This window comes from Lontra canadensis, unplaced genomic scaffold (assembly GCF_010015895.1).
Source record: "Lontra canadensis isolate GAN:19392208 unplaced genomic scaffold, GSC_riverotter_1.0 scaffold5, whole genome shotgun sequence".
NCBI lineage: Eukaryota > Metazoa > Chordata > Mammalia > Carnivora > Mustelidae > Lontra > Lontra canadensis.
The window spans coordinates 41056422-41082867 of record NW_022630999.1 but is presented as its reverse complement, the minus strand read 5'-3'; the positions used below and the strand labels follow the sequence as shown (position 1 = coordinate 41082867).

General features: G+C 43.5%; 1 protein-coding gene across 1 annotated transcript in view; it reads left to right on the top strand.

Moving 5' to 3' along the window:
* The window catches only part of FBN2 (fibrillin 2), a 247610-nt gene extending 237804 nt beyond the window's left edge, over positions 1 to 9806 (top strand). Inside the window, exons 63-65 of the mRNA XM_032851970.1 lie at positions 4472 to 4703; positions 5846 to 6017; positions 7886 to 9806. Of these exons, the coding sequence (XP_032707861.1) occupies positions 4472 to 4703; positions 5846 to 6017; positions 7886 to 8260 (779 nt within the window). The 3' untranslated portion in view covers positions 8261 to 9806. The remainder of the gene's footprint in view (positions 1 to 4471; positions 4704 to 5845; positions 6018 to 7885) is intronic.
* The last annotated feature ends 16640 nt before the right edge of the window (positions 9807 to 26446 follow it).

The following is a 26446-nucleotide window of genomic DNA, read 5'->3' as shown; positions in this document are numbered from 1 at the left end:
AGCATCTGCTTTCTTACTTTAAAGTATCTGTATAAGATGAACAAATAATAAAAGTGTTGATGTTTCAGTGTAGCCTCTGAATCCTAGAACTTTAACACCAGTCCTCTGGACAGATGCACAGACAGGGGCTCTGTGACACTAGTCTACTTGTGTATGTTTGAAAATATCCAAAATAAAAATGTTGGGTTTTAAGTACCCCAAAGGGAACTCAACTAAAACTTTTATAATTACAATTTTCTACTAGATGTAATTTTAACTTTCTGAAGATGGTGTCAAGATTCATCATCTTTATTTGCTAAGGTCAGGGGCTTTTCATCATTAATTTCTTAACTTTAGATTTGGGGTGAAGAATTGCCCATCCATCTCCCTCATAAGTCCTACATCTAAATGAATTCAGATCAGCTTAATAAGGACTGTCCATCTGTGCTTTTCAGTTACATACATTAATGAAGAAGGCTAAGTATCTGAAGGTAGAAATTGTAGCTACTTACAGCTAATTCTGTTGAACTGAATTTGTCTCCAGACAAAAGTATTTGTAAAATAACATCTCTAGGCCCTCAACCCTGTTCCTGGCACTGATAACAGTCAATGGAAATTCTCCTTTAAGAGAGAGTCTGATCAAAGAGAACATTATTCTGTGCTTGAATAGCCAGCTGATGTACTTAGCAGAGGCCTGATTTCTTGGCTCCGCCTGAGTGCGCTTCATGGACCTGCCCTCAGCAGATGCCCCAACAGCAGAGCCTGAAAGGGAATCGAGGTCCTGAGGGGAGCCGGTGGGGTGCTCTCCTGTGCCTCTGCCATGATTTCAGTTTCAGATAGGCCCGTGTTTCTCAGATACTTCACTGAGCATCCACTTGATAAATTAATCTGATTTTATCCTTTGTGGTCTTCTCAAAAGAAATTTCTAATGACAGTTTAGTGAATTGAGAAGAGAAAATCAAGCTGAATTTCAAAGGAGGGAAGCCAGCTTGGTGAAAGCCACAGAGAGGCTGTGGTCTTGTGCGAGGCCAAAGACAGATGCTCCGTCAGCCCACGAATAGATGCTCGTGCAGGGAAATGCAGAAACCATTCGTGATCAAGAAGTTAGGGACACAGTTTCCAAGGATTGTCAGAATGATTTGTTAGGCAGTCAATCAAAATGTTTGGTGGGGTTACTTCTTTCTCTCTTCACACACAAAAATGCTGCCCAAGTCCTTATGCCCATATTGATTTATAAACAGAGGCAAAGTATAGGCACGCTCTTGAGAATATAGAGATCAGTGCATTTGTAGACAGCTGTTGAAACAGTGTAAAATAATTATATTGCTTTGTTTACTAAAGTGGAGGGTCTCCTATTTTATAAATAATATGGACTTTTTAGTTAAATCTATGGCTCTTAAGGCAAAAGAATGATCTTCTGATATTTCATAGGTGTCAGCTTATTAAATAGAATTCTCATTTTTGAAATGTTCCTAAGTATAAATAAGAGCACCTGTGGAGTATCAGCTCACTTTCCAAGTTTTTAAGTTTTCTGGAGCTTCTGCCTGTGAACATCTAGTGCAAAAACAGTTGTAAAGGTTTTCACTAAATTGGTCTGATTTTAAAATTAAGGCTGCTGCTATATCCTAATTCCCCTTTGGGGGATTCTCTGAGTAGGCATTTCAGCAAGGCCATCACCCCCCAGCAGCTCACATAGTGTCAGGGCAGGGATTTACTTGGAAAGGTTCTAGATTCATCTGTGCAGGATTGAGGAATCTAACTGGTCCCGACTTTAATTGCTGACTTCCTTGCTTTGAACCCTACATAATTCCAGTGGGAATTTTAACCCAACTATATGGCAGGAATAGAATTAAACCATCAGGAATGAATAAAAGCAACAGGTTATCAAAAGAACAAGAATCCTGACAAAATACAACTTGAAAGGCCACAAATTATTTTTATCTGTTACTGCATATGTGAATATCATTACTCATTTCATATGCTTGAGGGGGGAAATGCAGAATGAACTCTTTCAGATTTATCTGAATTCCCTTAGTAAATGGACAAAACTGTTCAGAGTCAATGCATCAGATAGTTTAATATTAAATTGTTAATACTACTGCCAACTTAAGGAAAATGACAGTTTTTTTGTGTTAATACTGAAAAAAGGTTTTAATTCAAATGAATACTTGAAAATATTTCTGGTCACTTGCCAGAGAATATTTATAACACTCTGCTATATATGCTATAGAGTTTCTCAGATGTTTGCAAACATTGTAATTATTCAAAACTGAAAATTAAGTATTACCCTTTGTATATAAAGAAAAATTTTTTATTAGGGAAGTTTTTGGTTATGTAGTGTTCACTAACTTCCAGTTGCTTCTGGGGTCACTTCAAAATAATTTGATCACAGCTTAGTGAAGCATAAATCAGCTCAAAGTATGTATCAAACATGAACATATTTTCTTTTTTTTTTTTAAAGATTTATTTATTTATTTGACAGACAGAGATCACAAGTAGGCAGAGAAGCAGGCAGAGAGAGAAGGGGAAGCAGGCTCCCTGCCAAGCAGAGAGCCCGATGTGGGGCTTGATCCCAGGACCCTGGGATCATGACCTGAGCTGAAGGCAGAGGCTTTAACCCACTGAGCCACCCAGGCGCCCCAAACATGAACATATTTTCAAAGTGAGATGACCAGAGTCCATAAAAATATACCACAATGTACATTTGTAACATACAAATATGAAGTGTTTCATGGTGCTTACAAAAACAGTACACATTTTTAAATGTTCTTGTCAGTAGTATGTAAATACCATTTACTCAGTTGGTTTTGCAGATAATTTTTCTACATAACACAATGTCTAATACCATATTCATAGCAGGATTGTTTTGTTAAATTATAACCTAATTTGCATTCTGTTACAAGAGAAATACTGGATATAAATGTCAGAGTTAATGATTAGAGCAGATAAGCCTCTGTGGCAGAATGCCAAGTCTTTTGTGTTTAGAAATAAAACAGCAGTTATGTCTGTGTCATAGGCAGCCTAGTGATTAAGAATTCATTAAATACTTTCTCCTGATGAAATGAAGACTGAGAGTTTGTACATATTAGGTAATCATCACAGGTTTAGATCGAGAATTCTCTATTTTGTTGGCCTGATTTAATTGTGAAACTACAATGATGACACAAATGTTGCCGCATAATGTCTGCCCTTTTGGTAACCCATGTGCTGAACTTAATGAGCTCCGGGTTCCTGCAAGAGGCCCCAGCCACACGGAGACCCCATCTGCACCCTCCATAAGCTCCCTGAGTGGCTGCACGGAGGCCCTTCCCTCCAGCTGCCATGTCCTCTCCTTACACATGGACCATGTCCCCACGGGGGCTGAAACACAAACTTGTCACATCCTAGGTCAGCAGACACACTCTGTTCCAGGGGAGTCCCAGGAATCAGTGAGAATTCCACGGAATAGATGGGACTTGTGCCCAGGGTGGAAGCTGGATTATAAGAAAGCTCAAAGGAGTCAAGCCACATGCTCTTTATCAGCCAGACAGTTAAGAGCAAAATTGTCATCTCCCAAGTTAAAAGCACAATCAGGCTTTGATGTTGTTAAAATATTAGCAACTGAAAGTATAACCTATAATTATCCTGCAAGAATTTACAGCGTAAGATTATTAAACAGGTAAAACTGATGTCAGCTTGATGCCCAGATGCAAACCTCTCTCAGAAGACACATTCTGCCCCTAACAGGTTCTCAGTAGCTAAAAGCATATGAGATTTTTGGTTCAGTAGATCCACTTAAATAATGCTTCTCTCAGTTATTTTAATTCAGACTATTTAAATGTTTATATATACTTTTCTCCCCATATAGAATGAATTTGGGAATTGCTGGGAGAATATACATGTACCCAGATATAGGGGTTTTTTTTTAATCGAGATAGAATTCACAGACCAGAAAATTCATTATTGCAAAATGCGTAGAGTTCAGTGATGTTTAGTATATTCTCACCAGAGTTTGCAGCCATCACCACATTTTCATTGCTCCAGAAAGAAACACCATACCCATAAGCAGACATCTCCATTTCTTTCTCCCTGTAGCTCCTGGAAAATAGTAATCTACTTTCTAGCTCCATGGATCTGAGATTCAGGCTTTTGAAGTAACCTTCAGTTCAGAGAATATAAAAGTTATTCAGTAGACAGACTGCAAAGGTCTGTCCCCAAGAACTGCCATTGTATTGAGAAACAGCACAAACAGAAAATATAAAAGAGTAGGGCAAGGCTTTTTTAAAGCCGTAATTTAGGCGGATTTGTTGGGATTTGGTGATTTGGGTTTTGTTTTTTGGGGTGTTTGTTTGTTTGTTTGTTTTTACTTGTATATGCTTTTGCCAATCAGCCATCAGGGTAAACATTTTTTAAATGTTTTAAATATCTAGAGATATTTCTCTGTAAAACCATCAAGACTGTGAGACTGGACCTCTTTGCCCCCACGTAAGAGTCTCTTCCTTTGTGCTCCTAGACGAGAACGAATGCTCCAATCCCAGTGCCTGCGGCTCTGCTTCCTGCTACAACACCCTGGGGGGCTACAAGTGTGTCTGCCCCTCAGGATTCTCCTTCGACCAGTTCTCCAGTGCCTGCCACGACGTCAACGAATGCTCATCCTCCAAGAACCCATGCAATTACGGCTGCTCTAACACGGAAGGGGGCTACCTCTGCGGCTGCCCGCCCGGGTACTACAGAGTGGGACAGGGGTAAGGCCGCCACCCCCTGCCTCGTACACAGGGAAGCAGGAAAGTGGACGGGGATGAAAAGCCCAGGAGAAAAAGCACTGCTCAGAGGACTTAGGGTATGGGAAGAAGCACCACTGGGAAGGCCCCCGGTTAGGTCAGCGCAGCCAGGACCGCTGCCTCTATGGTGTCTGTGAGACCACCTTTTACTATATAGGGAGCGCTCTACTGCCCCTTGGCACAGCCTGAATTGACTCAGATCCCTCAAGGCCAGAGACAGGTCAGTGTTGGAAAATGCGGCTCCCTTGTTGTCGCTGACACCTGGGTTCTAAAGTTCAAGTAGGAATGGCTCTGCCCCAGCTTTTTCTATGAATTGCGGCAAGTGCTTGCTCAGTGGTCCCCAAGGAAGGAGCCTGTCCCTCCCTTTGCTCCTCTAGCTTTACACTGCACAGAGAGGATGGGCCTAGTTCCTGTGGTGCCATCTCCACCGGGCTGGCTTTCTTCCAGCAAAGGGCCCTCTCCCAAGCGAGCTGTCTCGAGGGCCGCTGGCTGCAGCGGAGGTGCGGGCGGTCTGCATCCTTCCGCCTGGCAGCTGGCTCTCCCAGCACAGAAGACAGGAACTGACGAGTCAGTCAGGGTCATCTTCCCCAGAAGGAGCAGTGAGTGAGTCAGGCACTGAGGGGAAGGAACACATCTGTCTACCACTGGTACCTCCTAGTGCTTGAAACCCAGGTCTTGGGCTGGATAAGTGTCCTTAAGAGCCAACATAGCGACTCTCATGGTCTGTGATGGGAGCTCAGAAAGCACAACTGCTGCAGCAGCGAGCTCTCGCGAGAGCCTAAGCACAGGTTTCAGACTTACAAAGCAACAGAAATTCTTTTTTAACTTCTTGATTTAACTACACCTGAGTGCTTCAGTCGAATTAGGATCGAAAACTGGAGAAGCCTGGAGGTACTCTCAAGAATTCTGATGTGCAGAATGAGGGAGAATCTCATGCTTCAAGTGTCAAAGGAAAGAGTTACCAGGAGTATTAGGTGTTCCTGTTTGTGAGTTTACAGTTCCTTTGTTGGTTTCTTGTCTCTAAGAAGTCTCTGCTCTACCACTGGAAAACCACAGTCACAGTTAATGGTGAAGTCTAACCATGCCTTGCTTCTTCTTGCCCACAGCCACTGTGTCTCAGGAATGGGATTTAACAAAGGGCAGTACCTGTCACTGGATGCAGAGGTCGACGAGGAAAATGCTCTGTCCCCAGAAGCATGCTATGAGTGTAAAATCAATGGCTACTCTAAGAAAGATGGCAGACAGAAGAGAAGTGTTGGGGAACCCGAACCCACTGCCGTGAGTAAACCTCTGTCTTGTCATAAGATTTTATCCTTAAGCAGGAACATGTACTACACAGTCAAATTTTACATCAGTTTCAGCCTCACTGAGGTTACAGCTTTCTTGTAATGTTATAACTAAATTCACAGACACAATATGGCAGAGACACATTACAATTAATGGCATTATTAGCTCAGAACACAAGGACTAGGGGAAAAAAAACTTAAAAGATTCATAGTTTCAGATCTATGTTTTTGTCCTGACAAGAAAATTGAGTTGACACTGTGAAGTGCCTGGAACAGTGCCTGGCATATTAGTAAATGTCACCAAGTAACACCTGGTATCCAACGATGTTGGTGATTTTCCCAAAAATCAGCCATAGCACCACCCTCTTCATATAACATTATTGCAAAATTGCTCCCCCCCCCCCCCCCCCCCCCAAAAAAAACAACAACCCTGGGCAACAACTAGCTGGCTATGTGAGTTGGGTGACTCGCTTCATTTTTCTGGGCCTCTGAAACTTCCCTCATCTGTAAGGCTAGATTTCCCTAGCCAAAATGTCTGTGGTTCTATTTTGTAATAGTAAACAGGCCAGTATTAGATTAGGTCAACTTAATCTAATACTGGCAATTAAGATATCCATCAAATACCCCTTGACTACAAATCCAGAAATTTTGCTTATGAAAAACTCCCACTGTGATACTGGGGACAGGATTCTGTCTGATCACTGATGGGCACTTTTTTTTTTTTTAAACAATTTTATCTACCTGCCTATCTACCTATTTTTCTGTTGGTGAAAGTGAGAATGTGTACCCAAGTGGGTAGAGGCTCAGAGGGCAGGTAGAGACAGAATTTCAAGCGGAGCTCAATGTGTGGCTCGATCTCAGACCTTGAGTTCATGACCTGAGCCAAAATCAAGAGTCAGACAGTTAACCAACTGAGCCACCCAGGCACCCCAGTACCCCAGTAGGCACTTATGTGCCAGCAGAGCCAAGTTCTTACTTAAAGGTATCCACTCAAAGCTTTGGATTTTTGCTTGTCTTACAAATAGCATTCTAGGGGCACTTGGGTGTCACAGTCAGTTAAGCAGCTGACTCTTAGTTCCGGCTTGGGTCATGATCTCAGGGTTCTAGGATGGAGCCCCATATCCAGCTCTGTGCTCAGCACGGAATCTGCCTCAGGATTCTGTATCTCCGTCTCCCTCTGCCCCTCCCCCTGCTTGCTTGTGCCCTCTATCTCTCTAAAATAAATCCTTAAAAAAAATAATAAAATAGCATTTTAAAACCTCCCACCCTTCTGACCAAGTGAGATTTGGTTTATCTGGGACCTGCCATACCGGTTTTTTACCAAAGCTGATTCAAACCCAAGCCTAGGACTCTTCAGGTCCCTCTGTCTTCACTAATGGCTCCCTGTAAACACACCCCACTCATGGCTATGGGGGCCTTGTAAATCAAGCCAGGCCTTCAGAGGCCAGATCGCTCTGGGTATCATCCCTACCGTTGTCTAAGAGCCACACTTTGAAATTAGACTCCAGCCAAAATATATATATATATACAATCATTTCTTAAATTATTTTTTCATTAATAAGCTTGTTATTCCATAAACTCATCAACAGTAGTTTACAGTGTGAAGCTCTCTGTAGGCTCAGCCCTGTCACCGGACCTGGGTCAGGTGCATGAGAGGCTGTACAGATCTCCACCTTGCACTCTGTGGAACGGACCTTGCCCCCAGCTGCCAGGGCCTTGCGGGAGCCTCCCTGTACAATCACTCGTGGTGCGGAGAGCACAGAGTTGTCCTCCTGGCCACAGCCCCAGCAGAAAGCCTCTCCCCGTCCTCTGCCTGTGCCTTAGAATTTCTTCCCACGTCCTCTCCTTCTCTTTCTCCAGGTTGAACACATCAGCCTGGACAGTGTCGACATGGACAGCCCCATGAGAATGAAGTTCAACCTCTCTGGCCTTGGCTCGAAGGAGCACATCCTAGAACTCATGCCAGCTATCGAGCCCCTCAACAACCACATCCGCTATATTATCTCCCAAGGGAACGACGAGGGGATCTTCCGCATCCACCAGAGAAATGGGCTCAGCTACTTGCACACGGCCAAGAGGAAGCTTGTGCCCGGCACGTACACACTGGAAATCACTAGCATCCCTCTCTACAAGAAGAAGGAGCTTAAGAAACTGGAAGACCGCAATGAGGATGACTACCTCCTAGGGGAGCTTGGGGAGGCTCTCAGAATGAGGCTGCAGATCCAGCTCTATTAACCCCTTACAGACTTGGTTCCAGGCTCCAGTCCCTGCACAGCCAGCCTGCAGCAGCCTCGGAAAAATCAGCGACTAACTGCGAAGAGGGGAAAAAAGACTTTTGTTTCTTTCCTCCCTGTCTCAGACTGCAGAATGTTGACCCTCACAGGGAGGGGTAATTGAGACTCTGGTATGGCCAAAGATTTGAGTACAAAGGCAACCGTGGTTACTGTATTTTTTATATAACTTCACTTTAAAATATATTAAAAGAAAACTAAAACTAAATGTTCAAGAGATCAGCATATGGCACTAAATGCACAAAAATAATGTGAGCTTTTTTTTTTTTTTCCTGTTAGCAGTCTGTAACACTTTGGGTATTTTGCTATAGTTGCTAATTAAAAAAAAATATAGATGTTTATTTATTTTTAATGCAGTAATATATGGAGAAATGAACAAACTATGTAAACAAAAAGGGAAACTCACTTGTTTTTCTTTAGATTTATAAATTTGAGCTATTTCTTTTAGAGGTGCTTTTTAAAAAATCCAGTAGATTCAAGAGAGGTTTCCTTTTGGTTTTCTGCCAGGGGTCCAACTGGTACCCATCTGACGATTTTTAAAGAAAGCCTCCCAGAGCTGTAAGGGCAGCATAATCAATAACTTAAAAGACGGCCATGTCATGAGATCCTTCAGAAAGGAGATCAAAGCCAGAGCAGCTCGCGGTGACGATTGTTCCCATCACCAGACACACACCAGGCAACCGAAGATGAAGCACAACCACTGTAGCAAAATACCTTGACTGCTTGTGAGACCAGTAGCGTTGCAGGCCAAACCGTACTGTATTTCCTTCATATAACCTCAAGGAAGCACATGTGCTCCCCACAACACCTCATTCCTACCCAGGGTGGGCCGCGATCCCGCGGCACCGGAGGCCGCCGAGGTGCGGCCGGTCCTCTGCCAAGGAACGCCTGGCGTTCTGTAGTGTTTGGTGCTGTCTTAGATTAATGGTGCATTTATTATGTTCAAGCTGTTTCAGGATTGCCATATGTGCAAACAAATCATGCAGTACAGCCAAGGAATATATGTTGTTGTTTTTTTTAAATCCATTTTTTTTAGAATTTTCATTAATACTGTAGTTATACACCATATGCCTCGTTTTATCATAGCCTATTGTGTATGAGAGATGTTTGTACAATGAATTGATGTTTAGTTTGCTTTAGTCATTTGAAAAGATTCTGTACCAGGACGTGCTGATAGAAGAACGTCCCCGTGTACTTCTCAACCCAAGAACCTGTCCCTGGACCAGTGACCAAACCTCATATGTGAAATGGCCAAAGCGCGTGCAGGCTCCGGGTTGCTCCTCTCACACCTGTGCTGACCAAAGATTCATAACCAATTTATATCCAGTTGGGGGTTTTGTTTTGTTTTTTTAATACCTAAAAAAAGAAACAGTGTAAATTTGTAATCAAGTGTTTGTGAGGAAAAACTTATGGTTTTTGGTTTTGTTTGTTTTTGTAGTTCTGTATATCAAATATGACACTTTTCTTGCAATAAAGCTTATTTTGGGGTAGTTTGCTGGCTGAGTTTTATGAGACAATAACCTCCACTGTGTTGGTGGGAGGCACTGGGGGTTTTCCCTACGGAGACCTGTAGGAAATTGCCAGAAGGAGAGCCAGCCACAGTTGCAGAAAAATGAGAGAATGCTGTCCAGTCTGTGACACAGGTGTTCAAGTGACAATGACAATGTAAAGTCCTCTTCAGGTAGAAGGACAAAAATCAAGGCAGTAGGTCATTCCCTTCCCCCACAGATTCTAAGATGTCTCGGAGCCCCCCATCTTTCTAGAGACCTGAGAATCCCTTCATGTCATCCCCATGTAGGCTCTGAGGATCACTGTATTAAAGCAGCTGTGAGGAAGTATAACGTTCTCTGAGGCTTTCTTTTTTAAGGCTTTTCCTGAGCTTGAGTTTTTAAGCAACAGTACTTAGCATTCCCAAAGCCAAATGGCATCTCCTCATCCACAAGAATCCAGAGCTTCCCAGCTCTTGCGGCATTAGACTTCCTCAGTGGGTAAGTGGCTAAATATGACAACTCACTTAACTGAAACCCCCATTTTTTTTCCTGATGCACTGTTGACATGAGCACAGAAATGTCTTAGAAGTCCGTTCAATGCAAAGTTTGAGAATCTACACTCAACTTACTCATCTAGGGGATGAGAAAACAAGAAAATACCATGACTGGTCTCAATACTGCCCTCTGCCTATCAGCAAGGCAAGAATTTGCCTCAGGGCACGCTTTCTAAACAGACCACTGAGTTTCATCGGGCGTCTATTACGGCTACAGTATGAGAGCTCATAATGTGAAATCACCTGGAACCAAATTTGACTCTAACTTTGAACTGTGAGCAACAACGCTCTTAACTTTACCTTTAACCTGCTCTTGAAGGAATTTTGAGAATCCACGCCATCAGCTGCTTTACACGGAAAAGATGAAAGACCATTCGGGCCTTTCCACAGAAGGTACTGGCAAACATTTGACTACCTCAAGTCACTCGTAGAAAGAACCTTCTCAGGCACCTCTGGCGGCCTTATTACAATTCTCTTACCCTGAGCACTGGCACAGCCATCATTAATTTGTGTCTCTCTGCTAACTAACTGCTCATCTATTTTGTATCATTTTATCATTCTCATAAAATGTATCCTCAGAAATTACTTTAGCTACGTTATGCAAAACTAAGCCCAGAGATTACACACACACACACACACACACACCCCAAATCCAGTGGGTACATGTATTAGTAATAATAAGCAAAAATTTGGTCTTCAGATAACATGAATTCTCTTTCCATTAGTATTTAGACTTGGATTTTTAAAAAATTTCGTTCTACTGAATACTTTTTTATTTTGCTGCCTACTTGTGGTAGATGAAAGGTGATGGTCATGTTTGCACATGAACCATAAAAACCATCCAGGGATTTCACTCTAAATTCAAACACCTCCCCTTTTGGATGACCTAGGAATATCACACAGAATCATTCATTATAATCTGTCCCTTCTAAATAACCCAAGGTTTTATTTTACATTCATTGCTTTCTTGGTTCACAAAATAAATGCTTGGGGCAGTGGGTGGAAAATACAGCTAAAAGGACAGAGCATCAATCTATCTGAGTCCTACAAACCTTTACGTTCCTATCCTTAGTGCTTCAGGGAAAACAGGTTAATTCATATGTTAAAAATGAACCATGAAAAATTGCCAACCTTTTGCCATATTTGACCTATGGAATGGTAATTTCATACAGTTCAATTTAAAGGTTCAGAAATATTCATGCTCCTCAAGAATAAACTGGAACTTTTAAAATTTCCCATCTCTCTGCAAAACAATCAGTTCCATTCACTCCTTTCCACGCCGCTTGTGGCTCATTTGTACTCCTGATTTACAAGAGTCCACAAGAGAATACACGTAATTTATTCAAATAGCCACTTTCTTTCATGCTCCAAAGACTTTGGACAGAGTCTAAATCACACATCTTTGGGACCTTGTGGCAATTACTGGAAGCTTTCTAAAGACAAAGACAAACCCACTGGGAAAGACTGAAACATAGCACCATTAAAATAAAAAAAGGGTAACTTAAGGCATCTTTACTTCTGGAGAGACAGGGAGAAACAAGACGACTCATTAACACCACACAGAAAGTGAGCAGGACAGCCCTGTTTGCAATCTCAGCTAGCTTGCCTTTGATATTTAGCTTCTGGTTTCTTTCTTTTTTTTTTTTCTTAACCATGATTGCTCACTCAAAGAGAAAGCTATGGTCTTCTTGCTTAATAAGAAGTATGTATATCTGACCCAAATCCTCCTTGAAAATCCCTCCAGGGATGCAGAACAGTGGAGTCCTAAACTACAATGCGCAGCTCCTTTAAATTCACCACATCAACCACTGAGGCAGAATCACCTTGCTGGTAAAAGAAAGAAACCTTCACATCAGGCTGACCTGAGTCTTGTGCATGGGGATGGGCCAGGCTCACCCGGCTCCCTGGGATCTGAAGCCCCTCCGAGATCCTATCCCCCCACTCTGGGAGGCACTGGTGCATAGAAATCCCCCAGGTGTCCTGACGTCATGTGCAGGTAGGAAACAAAAGGGGAGAAGGCACAATGCTGACGTCCCTCAGCACACCAGTGTTGAATTCCTTCTCCTCTGACGAGCTACCTGACCTCCCTGAGCCTTGGGTCCTTTCTCAGGGTGCTGTTTCCCAGCGCACGGCTGAGAGGACTGCGTGAGACAGGGCAGGCCATGTGGTCAACAGAGGGCCCAGCCCACAACCCACACTTAGTAACTGTCAGCTGCTCTTCCCGTCTTCTTCTTCCTGCTGTGACCAAAGCCACTAGGATAAGAATGTGCCCCATAGTGACACAAAGCTACTTCAGAAGCAGGACCCTGAAACTTGGGCTTCCCATAGACCCTGGCCATGTCTCCTCAATAGTCCACACCTCTAGGGAATCTTTAGAAGTGCCGGTGCGGTCACAGGCGTCTACCACCTCTCCCCTGCTCTTGGCTCTCTAGTTGTGACTACAGCCAGGGGAGCTGGGCCGCAGACACGGCCGGAGTCCTCCCTCCTACTGAGCCCTAGGAAACCAGACATGAAAGAGAACACAGACATAGGATAATCCTCTCTAGGATGATTGAGTGTCATGGAATGTCAGAGCTAGAAAGCCCTTTAGAAGCCTCCTCATATTACCCATGAGGAAACTGAGGCCCAGAGCAGGCACCCAGCTAATGGCACTGCTCGTGTCTGTGGAGGTGAGACCGGAGCCTGGCTGGCTGCTTGTCGTCTGGTGCTGTTCGTATATCCACTCCATGGTAAGCCTATTTGGGTTGAAGAGTTGAAACCCTGAGGATATAGTCCAGTTCCCATGGTTTTAGCTCACACTGAATCCACAAATGTTTTCTAAGCACGATTCCAGCACTGGTTTCTGTTTTGTCTACCCCACCCTCGGTGTGACTGCTCCCAACCTCCTCAAGACCAGAGACCCTGTGTGTGCACCAGAACGCCAAGACCCTGGCTGCCACGGAGTCACCCCCTCCAACCCCTGCGACCGTGTACTTCTTGAAATGCCCTCAATAGCCCAGGCTTTCCAAGTGTTAAACATGTTATTTAAACCAGGCCTTCCAAACTTTTAAAAACAAATACACATTTGTTTTACGAAGTGTGCCTAAAGAAAGCACACTAGTTGCTTGTGTTACTTAATTGTCATCCCCCCCCTTTTCCTGTGCGCCTAAAAAAAGTATTACTAGATTAAGTTGGCTTACTTCTGCAATAGCCAAGAACCAACAGCTCTCCTTAGTCACCCCCGTTAGGGCTGCAGATTAAATGTCAGGATGCAGTGTAGACATTTTCCAAAGGAAAACAGGAAAACGCTTTACATGATATTTAGCGCAAGCCATAGGGAAAGTGAGCATTAATAGCCTTCCCCAGACAACTACTGTTCCATGCGTGAGCTGCATTAATGAAACAGCGGTATGTGCTGGGAATGGCCAATTCCTGAAAAAGTGTCAAAAAAGCAACCCCTGGGCCTGCTTCGGCTTCTGTAGTTTCCGCTCCTAGGTTTACCCCCTTCCTCCGGCTCTAGTGGACCTGGCCCCTGCTCTGCCACTGAGAAGCCTGCTTGTTTGAGCCGCGGTGGATTTCCAGCCTCAGCCTGCACCTTCGTGGCTATAGGACCCGCGGCAGGGGCCCAGGCCCCAGGGCCACGTACCAGCACCTGGGATGAGCCCACGGCTTAGTTAACTCACGTTCTGTTTTAATCAATGAGTGAATGAAGGGAGGCAGGGTACTCTCAGACTCTCTACCACCCTGGGGAGGAATGAACCAGTACAGACCATGATGAACTGCCCCGAGGGGAACTGGCCCCTGTCTAAAGAGCGGGTGATTTCACAGTAACAGTATTACTGGCAATCTGAACATATTTCTGGGGATCACTCTGGAAATGCCTTCCCATCTTTTTGGAGGACTTTCTTGATTTAGGTTGCTTTTTTTGCACCTTTCTAGGAAGCCTCGTGGATCTCATCCAGGAGGAGAGTCAGATGCAAGGCTCTTGGGAAGGCTCACTGTCATCTGGATTTTTCACAGGAGAGGAACCTCATCCACACCTGGACCAGCTGCCACGTCGGTGGTGCTAGGCATGGGAGGCCAAGCCAAAGACTTTCTCTTCTCACAGAGAGCTTACAAAACTCTGATTTTTGAGGCAGATTAACTACAGGAATATTTGTTGGACATCTATATCCAGTCCTAAAGGGATTTTGCCCTCAAAAGTTGAGGGTTGATTCAGAGAAACAAGATAAGCAGATGAGATTATAAAATGGTATGGGGTCAATGGCTGTAGTGAATCCCTCAGACAAATGACCTAGACTGTGTTGGCCAGGAGAGTGGTGGCTGAAACCTAGAGCTGCCAGAGTTGGTTTCCTAGGGATGGTGGGAATCGAGCTGGACGTTGCAGAGCAAGGTAGACTTGGAAGTAAGGTAGACCATGGGAAGGAGCCCCTGGGAGATAGAAGAGCATGCACAAATGTGGACATGCATACGGGAACAGGAAAGACGGGCCAATGGACCTTGAATGATGGCACCATCAAGTACGAAAGACAAGATGAATGGGCAGGACGGGGCTAGGGTGTGAGGTGCCCTAAGGTCACACTGAACCATTTGGACTTTACCCTGTAGTCAATAGTTGATGAGGGGTCACTGGTATATGGATGAGAAGTGATGAAGAGAAGAGGACCTAACACCAAGCCCTGGGAAATACTCCAGAAATAGAATCGGAGCAGCTGTCAGAGCACGGGAGGGAAAGAAAAAGCGGAGGTGGTTGTAAAACCAGAACAGAGTGTCAACGATGTCCAGATAGGGAGGTATTTGAGAAAAGCATCACAAGAGTTATTTGCTAACAAAAATCAATCTTCTCCATTCACAGTCTCCAATTTTTATCTCTTTCTGTACCTGAGTCACTCTGTTGCCAGCAGACACAAAACCAACGATGTACAGGATCCTTTTCCACCCACCGACCTGAGAGGTGGCATGGCAGATGGGGAAAATGATAGCCTTTCAGGCAAAAAGATTTGGGTGTGTATCACCTCTACTGCTCACTCGCTGGGTGGAATGAGTCACGTGCTGTTAAGCTTTGTAAGTCTCCATGGGTGGCCCACATGCATCACCCTTCCCCAGGAATTCCTGGGACAAAGTACCAAGTCAGTCACACTGGGACATCAGTTGTCTCTACCTGCCACCACTGGGGTCTCTCTCCTTGGAATGGGACTTGCGCAGAATAAAACAAGAACAAATAACAGTTCTCACAGTCAACCTAAGGACCCTCCCATGGAACTCTGGGTCACCTCCTCCCATCCCGATCCCCAGAGCTGACCGGTTCTGCCTTCTGTCTAAGTCTCGTTCTTCAGTGTCCCCAGAATTTTCTGAGCTATCCCTATAATCAATTACTTACAATTAATTTAATTGTCAGAAGAGTCATTGCTTGTATCTTAAGAACTCAAACTCCTAGGACTGTAATGAGCATGACAAGTACGGACATCTCCAAGCACATGGCCTACGGTAGAGAGCACACAACAGACCAACTCTAAAGACGTCAAGAAGGAAGCCGCACACTTTCTTCAGTCCCATCTCCTGTGCCCTCTATCACCCTGGGTAACTAAGCCAGGGCGGGCCCACACACAGCTCTTGGGAACTCCCTTCTTTTTACTATTTCCCACGTCCTCCCCACCCCTCCAGCTGGGGCAGGTGGTGGGCGGGGCTGTGCCGGACTCAGTCCTGCCTGTGGAATGAGCCACAGACAGACCCCTTTGTTTCCGAAGCAGGAGTCCAGGAAGGTGAGGCCTCCTCTGCCCCAGAGCTAGTGTTCTGCATTCCACAAAGGACCAAGAAAAATGGCAGTAAGAGAAACCATTCACGATCCACAAGAATTAAGACCAATAGCCCCCAAAAGACTGCCAGCCCCTAGAAGAGTAGAACTAGCCCAGCGAAGGAGAAGGGAGAGAGATCAAAAGCTGTGGTTCTGTGTCAGCCACTTTAATTAAATTTCTTTCCATGCTGTCGTCCTCTGTTTTCCTGGCAGTATTCTGCTCAACTGTGCCACGGGCTAAGAGAGTACAAGCATGTGAAGCTTTGTGTAGAATCAATAAGTACACAAGACATTTTTGAAAGAAAAAAAAATGCATTTGGCTTAACAAAGCCAGCTCACATCTTAAAGAAACCGTTTCTCCAAATGCCAGTTGGTCCAGCTACTTTCCCAGCAACCTACAGTTCCTTCTTCACCCTTATCTGCTTGGCCCTGCGAGAGGCAGTCTTCAGGATAGAAAGAAAAAAAAAAAAAAAAAAAAAAGCTTTCTGGTGTCTGTTTTAAATTTGTTTTCATCTGTTTTATGTGTCTTACTTTGCCCTTGTATTTGTTTTATAGCAAAAACAAAATAGGGGCAAGATAACCATGTCCCCGAAAGTCTATGCATCTGTAAGTTCCCTTTTGCTATTGATAACAAAAGCAATTTGCTTGACAGCATAGATCTTTTCCATATACTATAGATACCTAAGTCCCTCTCTTCCTTGACGTTTCTTTCAAGGCAGATGAAGGGATTGCTAAGGTTGAGTGCATGTCTCTCCGGGGTCCTCAGGAGAGCTATTTCCACCCCCAAGAAACCTGAACGCTTGATCCCTCTTCCAGAGAGGAAAGTGCAGTCAGAGGGGAACCAGAGAGAGCCAGAAGAGACAGCGGGGGTGTTTCTGAGCCCCTGCTCCCAGTTCCATCCAGAACCAGACCAGCCAGCCAAGGAATCATGCCTCCTAAAGTAACACACAACCCCATCATCCACCCCCGAATATCAGGCTACCCCAAGAGTAAGACAAACTCCCCTTTCCCCAAAGGAGAGAGACTGTTCCAGAGAGAGAGAGAGTGAGCGTGGAGCCAAACAGAATCTATAAATTTTAGGAAGCGTACGTAACAATAACTTTTATTTTCTCCGTATTGATTTAGTTACATAACTGTTTAAAAACTACATCCTATCTAAAATAATATATCGATTTAATATCATTTATTTCTCCACACTCCCATTTTATCAACTGTATTTAAATTTCTTGCATGCATCTCTGACCTACATGGTGTTCTGTGCTTTTTAAATCACTTGACACAGATTTCCAAAGCACATGATCTCCAGGGTCCCCTGACTTGTTTTGAGACCCAGTACCTTTCTAGTGAAGCTGTCCTACGATTGTGTTTCCCAGGCCACAGCTACTCATTTGCTACTTGTTAGGACAGCTGATTATTTTCACTTATCTTATAGATGTCTATTCAAGATCTTCATAAAGAAATTACCATACTGCTTTTTATTTATTTTTTTAAGATTTTTATTTATTTGACAGAGAGAGACACAGCGAGAGAGGGAACATAAGCAGGGAGAGTGGGAGAGGGAGAAGCAGGCTTCCTACCTCGCAGGGAGCCCAATGCGGACCTCAGTCCCAGGACCCCAGGGATCATGACCTGAGCCGAAGGCAGATGCTTAAGGCCTGAGCCACCCAGGTGCCCCTACCATACTGCTTTTTAAAATGATCATTAGAAGTTGCCTTTTAGGGGCACCTGGGTGGCTCAGTCAGTTAAGCGTCTGCCTCCAGCTGGGGTCATGATCCCAGGGCCCTGGAATCAAGTCCCACATTGGACTTCCTGCTCAGCGGGGAGCCTGCTTGTCCCTCTCTCTGCCTTCCACTCCGCCTACTTGTGCACTTGTGCACTACTTGTGCACACACTTTCTCTCTCTCCCTGACAAATACATAAAAATCTTAAAAAAAAAAAAGGAAATTTTCTTGAAAAGACAATCTGAAACCTGCAATTATGATATCAAAATGTGGGAATAATTACTTAATCTGTGTTAAATTTATTTTCCTTAAAAAAAAAAACCCACATAGATCTACCAAGTGACCTTTATAAAACCAAAGTTATTATTGATTAAAGTCACTTCAGGATAATATAATGTCTCCAAACCTGTACTGTATTTGTAACGAAGTTGTTGGGTGCACACCCCATGTAATAAAGACATCTTATAAAATTAACACATAAGGAACGCCCTGCAATATATGCTTGGCCAAATATATAGCTAACCTATACTTAACATTTATATGTATTAATAGTAAGCCCAAACACAGTAATTCACTAATATTCATGTACATTAACAAGTCAACAAAGAAACAGTAATTTCATGGTCAAAGCTTATTATTATTTTATATGTTTCATGGGAAGAGGTTTTTTGCAGCTCCTTTTTAACCCAATCACAGAATCTTTCATTTATTAAAATGACATTTGTTTTTAATTTCTGAATATAAAAAAAATTTTTAAATTCACTACAGAAGATTTGAAAATATAAGTTATGCTATAGAAGCTAGTGGCACCCCAAAATGTCTATACCCAGAACCTGTGAATAGGTTACTTTACAGTCAAAAGGGACCATGCAGATATGCTTAAGGCTGAGTATCCTGACATAGGGAAATTACTCTAAATATCTAGGTGAAACCATGTAATCATATGAGCTCTTAAAGCCGAGAATCTGCGGGGCACCTGGGTGGCTCAGTCGGTTAAGCGTCCAACTCTTGATTTCGGCTCAGGTCACAATCTCAGGATCCTGGAATCGAGCCCTGTGTCAGGCTCTGTGCTCAGCGGGGAACCTACCTGAGGATTTTCTCTCTTTCTCCCTCTGCCCCTCCCCATCCCACTCATGTTCACGCTCACACTCTCAAATAAATAAATCTTAAAGAAAAAAACACAAAACAACAACAACGACAACAAAAACAGAGAATCTGCTATAAACTGAATGTCTGTATCCCCCAAAATTTATATGTTGAAATCCTACCCCCCAAGGTGATAGTATTAGCTGGTGGGGCCTCTGAGTGGTGATCAGGTCAGGAGGATAGAGCACTCATAGGTGACATTAGAGCCTTTATGAAAAAGACCCCAGAAAGCTCGACTGTCTTCTCCCATGTGAGGACACAGCAGAAGGACAACAGTCTCAGAACCAGGAAGCAGAGCCTCACCAGACAATGATTTCACTAGCACTTTGATCTTGGACTTCCAGCCTCCAGCACTGTGAGCGACACATCTCCATAGTTTATAAGCCACCCAGCCTGTGGCATTTTGTTGTAGCAGCTCAAATGGACTGAAACAGAACCCTCCTGGTTGTGATCACGGAGAGATGTGAAGACAGGAAGACCAGAGCTGAGCAATGGAAAAGGACTGAACCCATCCCTGCTTTCTTTGAAGATGGATACGGGGGCGGGGGTGGAGTTGGGGGACGATGCGTTAGCCTCCCAGAGCTGCCACCGCAAAGCACCATGACGGGGCAGCTTCAATGAATTTGTCTCATAGTTGACAAATGACTCTATGTCAACTCATGACAATTGACTCTATGTCAACTCAGAGTTGACACAGAGATAATTGATTGTCTCATAGTTCTAGAATCTAGAAGTCCAAAATCAAAGTGTCAGCAGGGCCATGTTCCCTCTGAATCCTATAGGAGAGAATCCTCCCTCCATTCTTCCTAGCCTCTGGGAGCTTGCCAGAAATCCTTGGCTCCCCTTGGCTTGCTGTGGGAGCTCTTCCGTCTCTGACAGTCATCACACTCTGTTCCTCACTTGTCTGTCTCCGTGTCTCTTCTCTTCTTACAAGTCACCATCACCAGCCCACTGTCCTCCAGGCTGACCTCATCCTCTCTCACATTTAAATCACATCCTCAAAGACTATTTCCAAGTGGGGTCACATTCACAAGTACCAGGGCTTAGGACTTCAATCTACCCTTTTGAGAGACCCAACTCAACCCACAACAGAGCCAAGAGTCAAGGAAGGTGAGTGGCCTCTAGAATCTGGAAAAGGCTAAGAAACACATTCTTCCCTAGAACCTCCAGAAAAGAGCACAGCCCTGCCAACACCCAATTTAATCTATTGAAAATTCTGGGCCCGTCTTCTGCCCTACAGATCTCACAAATAATAAATCTGCATTGTTTAAGCTGTTAAGTCTGTAATACTTTGCTCCAGCAGCAATAGAAAAGCAATATACAGAAGTACTTGGAATTTTTATAAGGAATCTTTATAAGAAGCCTAGAAATAGTCCTAGATTAACTAGACAATCATGTTAAAAATATCAACTTTGCCCCCCGACCTCACACCATACACAAAAATTAACTCCAACTGGATCATATATCTAAATATATAAACCAAAAAAATAAAGCAAAAGCATAAAAGAAAAAAAAAGTTAATAAATTAGACTTTGCCAAAATTTCTAACTCCTGCTCATCAAAAGACACCATTTGAAAATAAATATGCACACCACAACCTAGGAGAAAATATTCACAGAACACGTATTGCACAGGGACTGAGGCCTAAGATACATAAAGAACTGCTACAACTTGGTAATAAAAAGATAATCCAATGTTTTAAGATGAGCAAAGTATTTGAACAGACATTTCACAAATGAAAATACACAAAAAACCAATAAGTACATGGAAAAGTTTTCAACATAATTAGTTATAGGTGAAAAGAAAATTAAAATCATAATATGATACAATTATACACTGACCTGATGGGCTAAAATTCAAAAAATACTGACAATACCAAATGTTGGCAAAGATCAAGAACAATGAGACTTTGATAAATTGTTGGATAGAACGTAGAATGTTATAATCACTTTGGTAAAGGTCGGACACTATTGCAAAACTGAACACAGGCACCTGGGCAGCTCAGTATGTTCAACATCTAACTCTTGATTTCAGCTCAGGTCTTGATCTCAGGGTCGTGAGTTCAAGCCCTATGCCTAGCATGGAGCCCACTTAAAACAAATAAACAAACAAACAAAAAACAACCTAAACAAATACGTACTTTATGATCCAGCATTTCTACTCCTACGTTCTTATCCCAAACAAAAGAAAACTTGTACAAGACATTTCATTGCAGTTTTATTCCTAACAGCACAAAACTGAAAACATTCCAACCGTCCATTGGTAAGGGAACAGATAAATTGTCATATTCATGCGATGGAATATTACTCAGCAATAAAAATCAACAAACTACTGATAGACACAATGAAAGGGACTTTCAGAATATCGTGGTGAGTGAAGGAGGCTTACAGACAAGAGCACTCACAGAATAATTCCATTTATGGAAAATCCAGAATACGCAAAACTAATCTTGTGGGCAGAGAAATTTAGTGGGGAGAGAAATAAGAACACTGGTTATCTGGGATCCATTATTGGATCACTTTGGCTACAGTGAGGTGAACAGAGTGAGGGGGGCAAACATGGAAGCAGGGAAGGCAGCTGGGAGCCTGTTGTAGTTACTCAAGTGAAAGTTGACAGAGGTTTTAGCCAAAGTACTGGCAGCAGAAGGGGTGTTCTGACCCAAATCCTGACATTCTATTTAATCGGGCAGATTTTTTTTTTTTTAAATAAAATGACATTTTCCAGGGGTGTCCGGCCAGTTCAGCCAATACAGTGTGCAACTTTAAATCTTGGGGTTGTAAGTTTGAGCCCCACATTGGGATAGAGAGTACTTGAAAACAAATCTTTTTTTAAAAAAGATTATTAAAAATTGTTTTTCCAAAGAACACAAACTGATGGCCAGAAGACACATTAAAAGATGTTCAACATCACTAAACATCAGGAAATGCAAACTGAAACCATGATGAGATATCACATACCTGTCTGAATGGGGAGGAAAAAAAAATAAGGAAAAGAAAAGAAGAGAAAAAAAGAAAATAAGAGAAATGAAATTAGTGTTGGCAAAGATGTGGAGAAAGGGAACCTTCATGCACTGTTGGTGAGAATGTAAACTGGTACAACTAGTATGGAAAATAGTATGGAGGATCCTTAAAAAATCAAAAATAGGATGACCATATGATCCAGGAATTTCTTTTGAAAAGTACATGCATTCCTATATGTACTGCAACATAATTTACAATAGTGAAGATATGGAAGCAATGAAAGTGCCCATCAAAAGATAAATGATTAAAGAAGATGTGTGTGTATGTATACACACACATATGCATACAATAGAATATTACTCAGCCATGAAAAAGGAGGAGCTCAAACAGAGAGAGAGCGTAAGATCTTGCCATTTGTGACATGGATGAACCTAGAGGGTATTACACTAAGTGAAATAATTTAAACTGAGAAAGACAAATAAGATAGGATTTTATTCACATGGGCAATCTAAAAACCAACCAATCAAGCAACCAAACAGGCAGAAACAGACCCTTGAACAGAGAACTGGTGATTGCCAGAGGGAAGAGAGAGGGTGGGCAGAATGGGTGAAAGGGAGTGGGAGGTACAGGCTTCCAGGTATGGAATGAATACTTCATGGGGATGAAGGGCACATCACAGCGATGGTCAATGACACTGTAATAACATTCGGTGACGGACGGCAGCTACAGCTGCTGCAACCACAGTAGTACGTACAGTTTTTAAATCGCTGTGTTATACACTTGAAACTAATCTGACATTGTTTCAACTTTATATCAAACTAAAAAAAAGAGAATTAAAAAATAAAAACACATTTCTTACAGTTATGTAGAGAAAGAGCTCCTTTCAGTGGCCCCCGTGCCCACAAAAGCCAACTGAGAACGAAGCAGCTTGCCTTCAAAAACACAATAGTTCTCCTGAAATCTGGCTTCGTAGTTAGACATCAGGAGATACAGCAAGAAACCCTCAAAGAAATGTCATCATGACAGATCATTTTCCAGTTGGTAAGGACATCAATGTTCATTTTTACAATCAGAGCTGTTTCACTTTCCAGCGACTTGGGAGAAGAAGCAAACCACAAAGATCACGTTTCTTCCAAAATCCTCCAGCTCCAGGGATTTCCTTTCTTTCCACTACAAGGGTGTGAAAGTCCATCAATCAAATCACAAAGACGACACTAGCATAGGGGGCTCCCATGGCGTACACGGAAGCAATTCCTGTTCGCTGCTCTGACATCCTGGAACATCATCTTTTCATCACATGAGGATGGAGGAAGCCCTCGGAGAGAGTGCTATCCAGACCCAGATACTGGCTCCCTCCACAGCTAATGGTGAGATCACAGGACAGCGTGAAGGACTACAGAAAGTCACACAAAGCTAGAGGAAAACTTCTTTGAAACAAAGCATCCCAGATGCAGAAATAAAAAGGCCATTGTAAATTATAGTAAGGTCTGATAAATAACGGTGTTAAAGAGAGTTTCACAGTGTGTATAAAAGATAACATAAAGAAGAAGAGGGGGGAATTGAAAGAAAATATGAATAAGCATAGAACCAATAAAGGAGCCAGAAGGGAGGTTAATACAAAATTTGAATAATCCATTCCTGTATACTTTGCCCCAAGCTACATATTTGGCATGTGGTATATTAAAAATGGCCACAAATTCTTTGTAGCTCCTCCTGTCAAGAGAAGTTCATGGGCTGCTCTGTGACTTGCGATGACCCATAGAATGCAGGAGATGGGACACAGTCCAACTTCTGAGGCCAGCTCTTGAGATCTCTTGCACCACTTGAAACCCAGCCTCCATGTGAGGAACCCCAGACTCATCTGCTGGACACACCAGGCTGCACCAGCAGCCACCGGGTGACGGTAGCCAGGTGCATAAACCAGGCAAGAAAACTCACTCAGAGGAGCCTTGGACAAACAGCTGATCACCTAAGGGATTAGTTACTAAAATGTTTAAGACACTAAGTTTTGGGGGGATTTGTTATGTCACAAAAACAATAAAATACAGCATTGAACTTTTTAGTAGCAGCCACAGAAAGGTAAATCTGGCCATTTTAAGAACTCAGTTGTCTGAGGGATAAAACAAGATAATCGCAGGAGAGAACCTAGTTGGGTGTGATTTCTCGAGCTCCTCAGGCTCAACCCAGCAATCCAGATAAGTGAGTGTGTTTATAAATTCTGGTGCTCATTTCATTTTTCACGAGACTTTGCAAAGTCTGCCTCTCAAATTGGAGAGTTTATTTCTACAGCCTGTCTGGCATGTATGAATCCTTAGGGCTGGGTGGGGCCTCTGAGACCATCCAGTCCTGCATTCATTCAAGGAGTGACCCTGACTCCTCTCTGCTCACAGTCTCTACTATGTCCTGTGGGTACTTCCCATGTGAGCGTCCCCCCTGACCCAGGGCTGCCTCTGTGGATGCTGGAGCTGAGGCCGCTGTCACCTCCCGGTGGAATTACTGCGGCAGGCTCCCAGCCACCCTTATTCGCCTCACAGGAGCCAAAGCGACCTCTTAGAAAAGTAAGTCTGATCCCTTCTCTATTCCGTGCAAACCTTCTTGCAGCTTCTTGTGTTACCCAGAGTGACTCCGCACACCCATGCCCAACTCTTCGACTTCGATCGCTCTTCCCTTTGCTCACTCTATCCCTGCTTTAGCTAACCTCGCTGTTTGCAGAAGCTACTGGGTGACTTCTGCCTGGGGTCTCAGACAAGCCCTGCCTAGAACTCTCTTCACACAGACAGCCATGTATCTTGTTCTCTTCAAATGTTCCCTTGGGAGATGCCTTTCCTAATGACTCTTTATTTTAAAATAGCAGAAACTCACCCCTGCCCAGACACCATCCATTCTCCTAATCTGGTTTACTGCACCTAAACTGGTTTACAGCCGTCTGATGTCTTGGATACGTGCTCTCTGTCTAAAATGCCATTGGTCTAAAATGCCATGACCCTGAGGGTACAGGTGTTGTCTGCTTTATGCTGTGCTGAGATGACCTAGAATAGCGCTAGCACATACTAAGCAATGAAAGAATTCTTAAATGAAGACATTAATGAAGACTGGAGAAAAAAACGCAGCATGACTCAGCAATAAGACCTTTCCTCTCCTCTTTGCTATCTTCCATAGGTACTAGTGAGAATGTATTTTTTCTTGACTTCTTCATTCACTCAAAAATATTACTGTACTATGAGCCTGCAATGTGTAGACGGTAAGTTCTGAGCACCTGGTGAGAACAAAATATCCAAGATCCCAATGTCGTCTACTATGTAAGCTAAAGAGAAGGCAAGAAATACAAAGAGTAAACAAGAAAATGCCAGACAGTGACAAGGATGACGAAAGCAGAAAACTCAGTCAATAGTCTCAGGGAGAAGAGCTGGGCAGAGCTGAGGAGTTGCGAGCTGAGTGACAACGAGTCAGCCACGCAGAAATCTGGGGCAGAGAGAAGAGAAAGCAGAGGACTCAAAGGAGGCTTGAATTTGGCCAGTACACGGGAACAAGAAGGTCATTTGGTGGAATGCAGAGAAAACAGATGGAAAGTGGGGGTGCTGGAGGGATGGGGGAGGTGAAGGGACTTGGAGGCCCTGATAAAGAGATTGGATTTTATCAGAGTTACATCTCATTTTGAGTGAAATGGGAAGCCACCGCTAGGTTTCAAGGCAGACATGAAACGATCTGATCGCCCCTGTAAACTAGCTTCTCTGGGAACTGAGGTAAGGGCAAAAGCTGAACCAGAGAGGAAGTCATTATACTAATCCAGGGAAGGAGGAACATGGTGAAGATGGTGGAAAGGAGATGCTTCTAGATGTATCCTAGGTAGAGGCCAGCAAAATTGTTGCTGAGAATGATTTGGGATAGTAAAGGAAAGTAAAGGGGTCAAAGGTGACGTTGGGTTAAGAAGCTTACCTGAGTGGTGACTGAGCCTTCCCAAAACTGCCACTGTTGTCCTGTGCCAGGACTGGGACAGAAGTCCCCTGTGGGGACAGGTTTCACTGCCACTGAATTAGTGGCACCACAAAAACATCAGACAATTTCAGCGTGTCCCTATTTAGGGGCCCGGGTGGGAGTTCCACAAAGGGTAAAGAGCCTGGTGCAATGAATTTCTTTAAAACCACCATATATTTCTTCCAAGCTGGAGACCTGAATGGTTCCTACCACCAGTTTGAGGTGAGCCCCATGAAATATGCCTTCTCGGGGCATCTGGGTGGCTCAGTGGGTTAAAGCCTCTGCCTTTGGCTCAGGTCATGATCTCAGGGTCCTGGGATCGAGACCCGCATCGGGCTCTCTGCTCAACAGGGAGCCTGCTTCCTCCTCTCTCTCTGCCTGCCTCTCTGCCTACTTGTGATCTCTCTCTGTCAAATAAATAAATAAAATCTTAAAAAAAAAGAGAGAGAGAATATGCCTTCTCATCAGGAAGCTATTGCCCCAAAGTATAGCTTGGTTTAGCATCAAAATT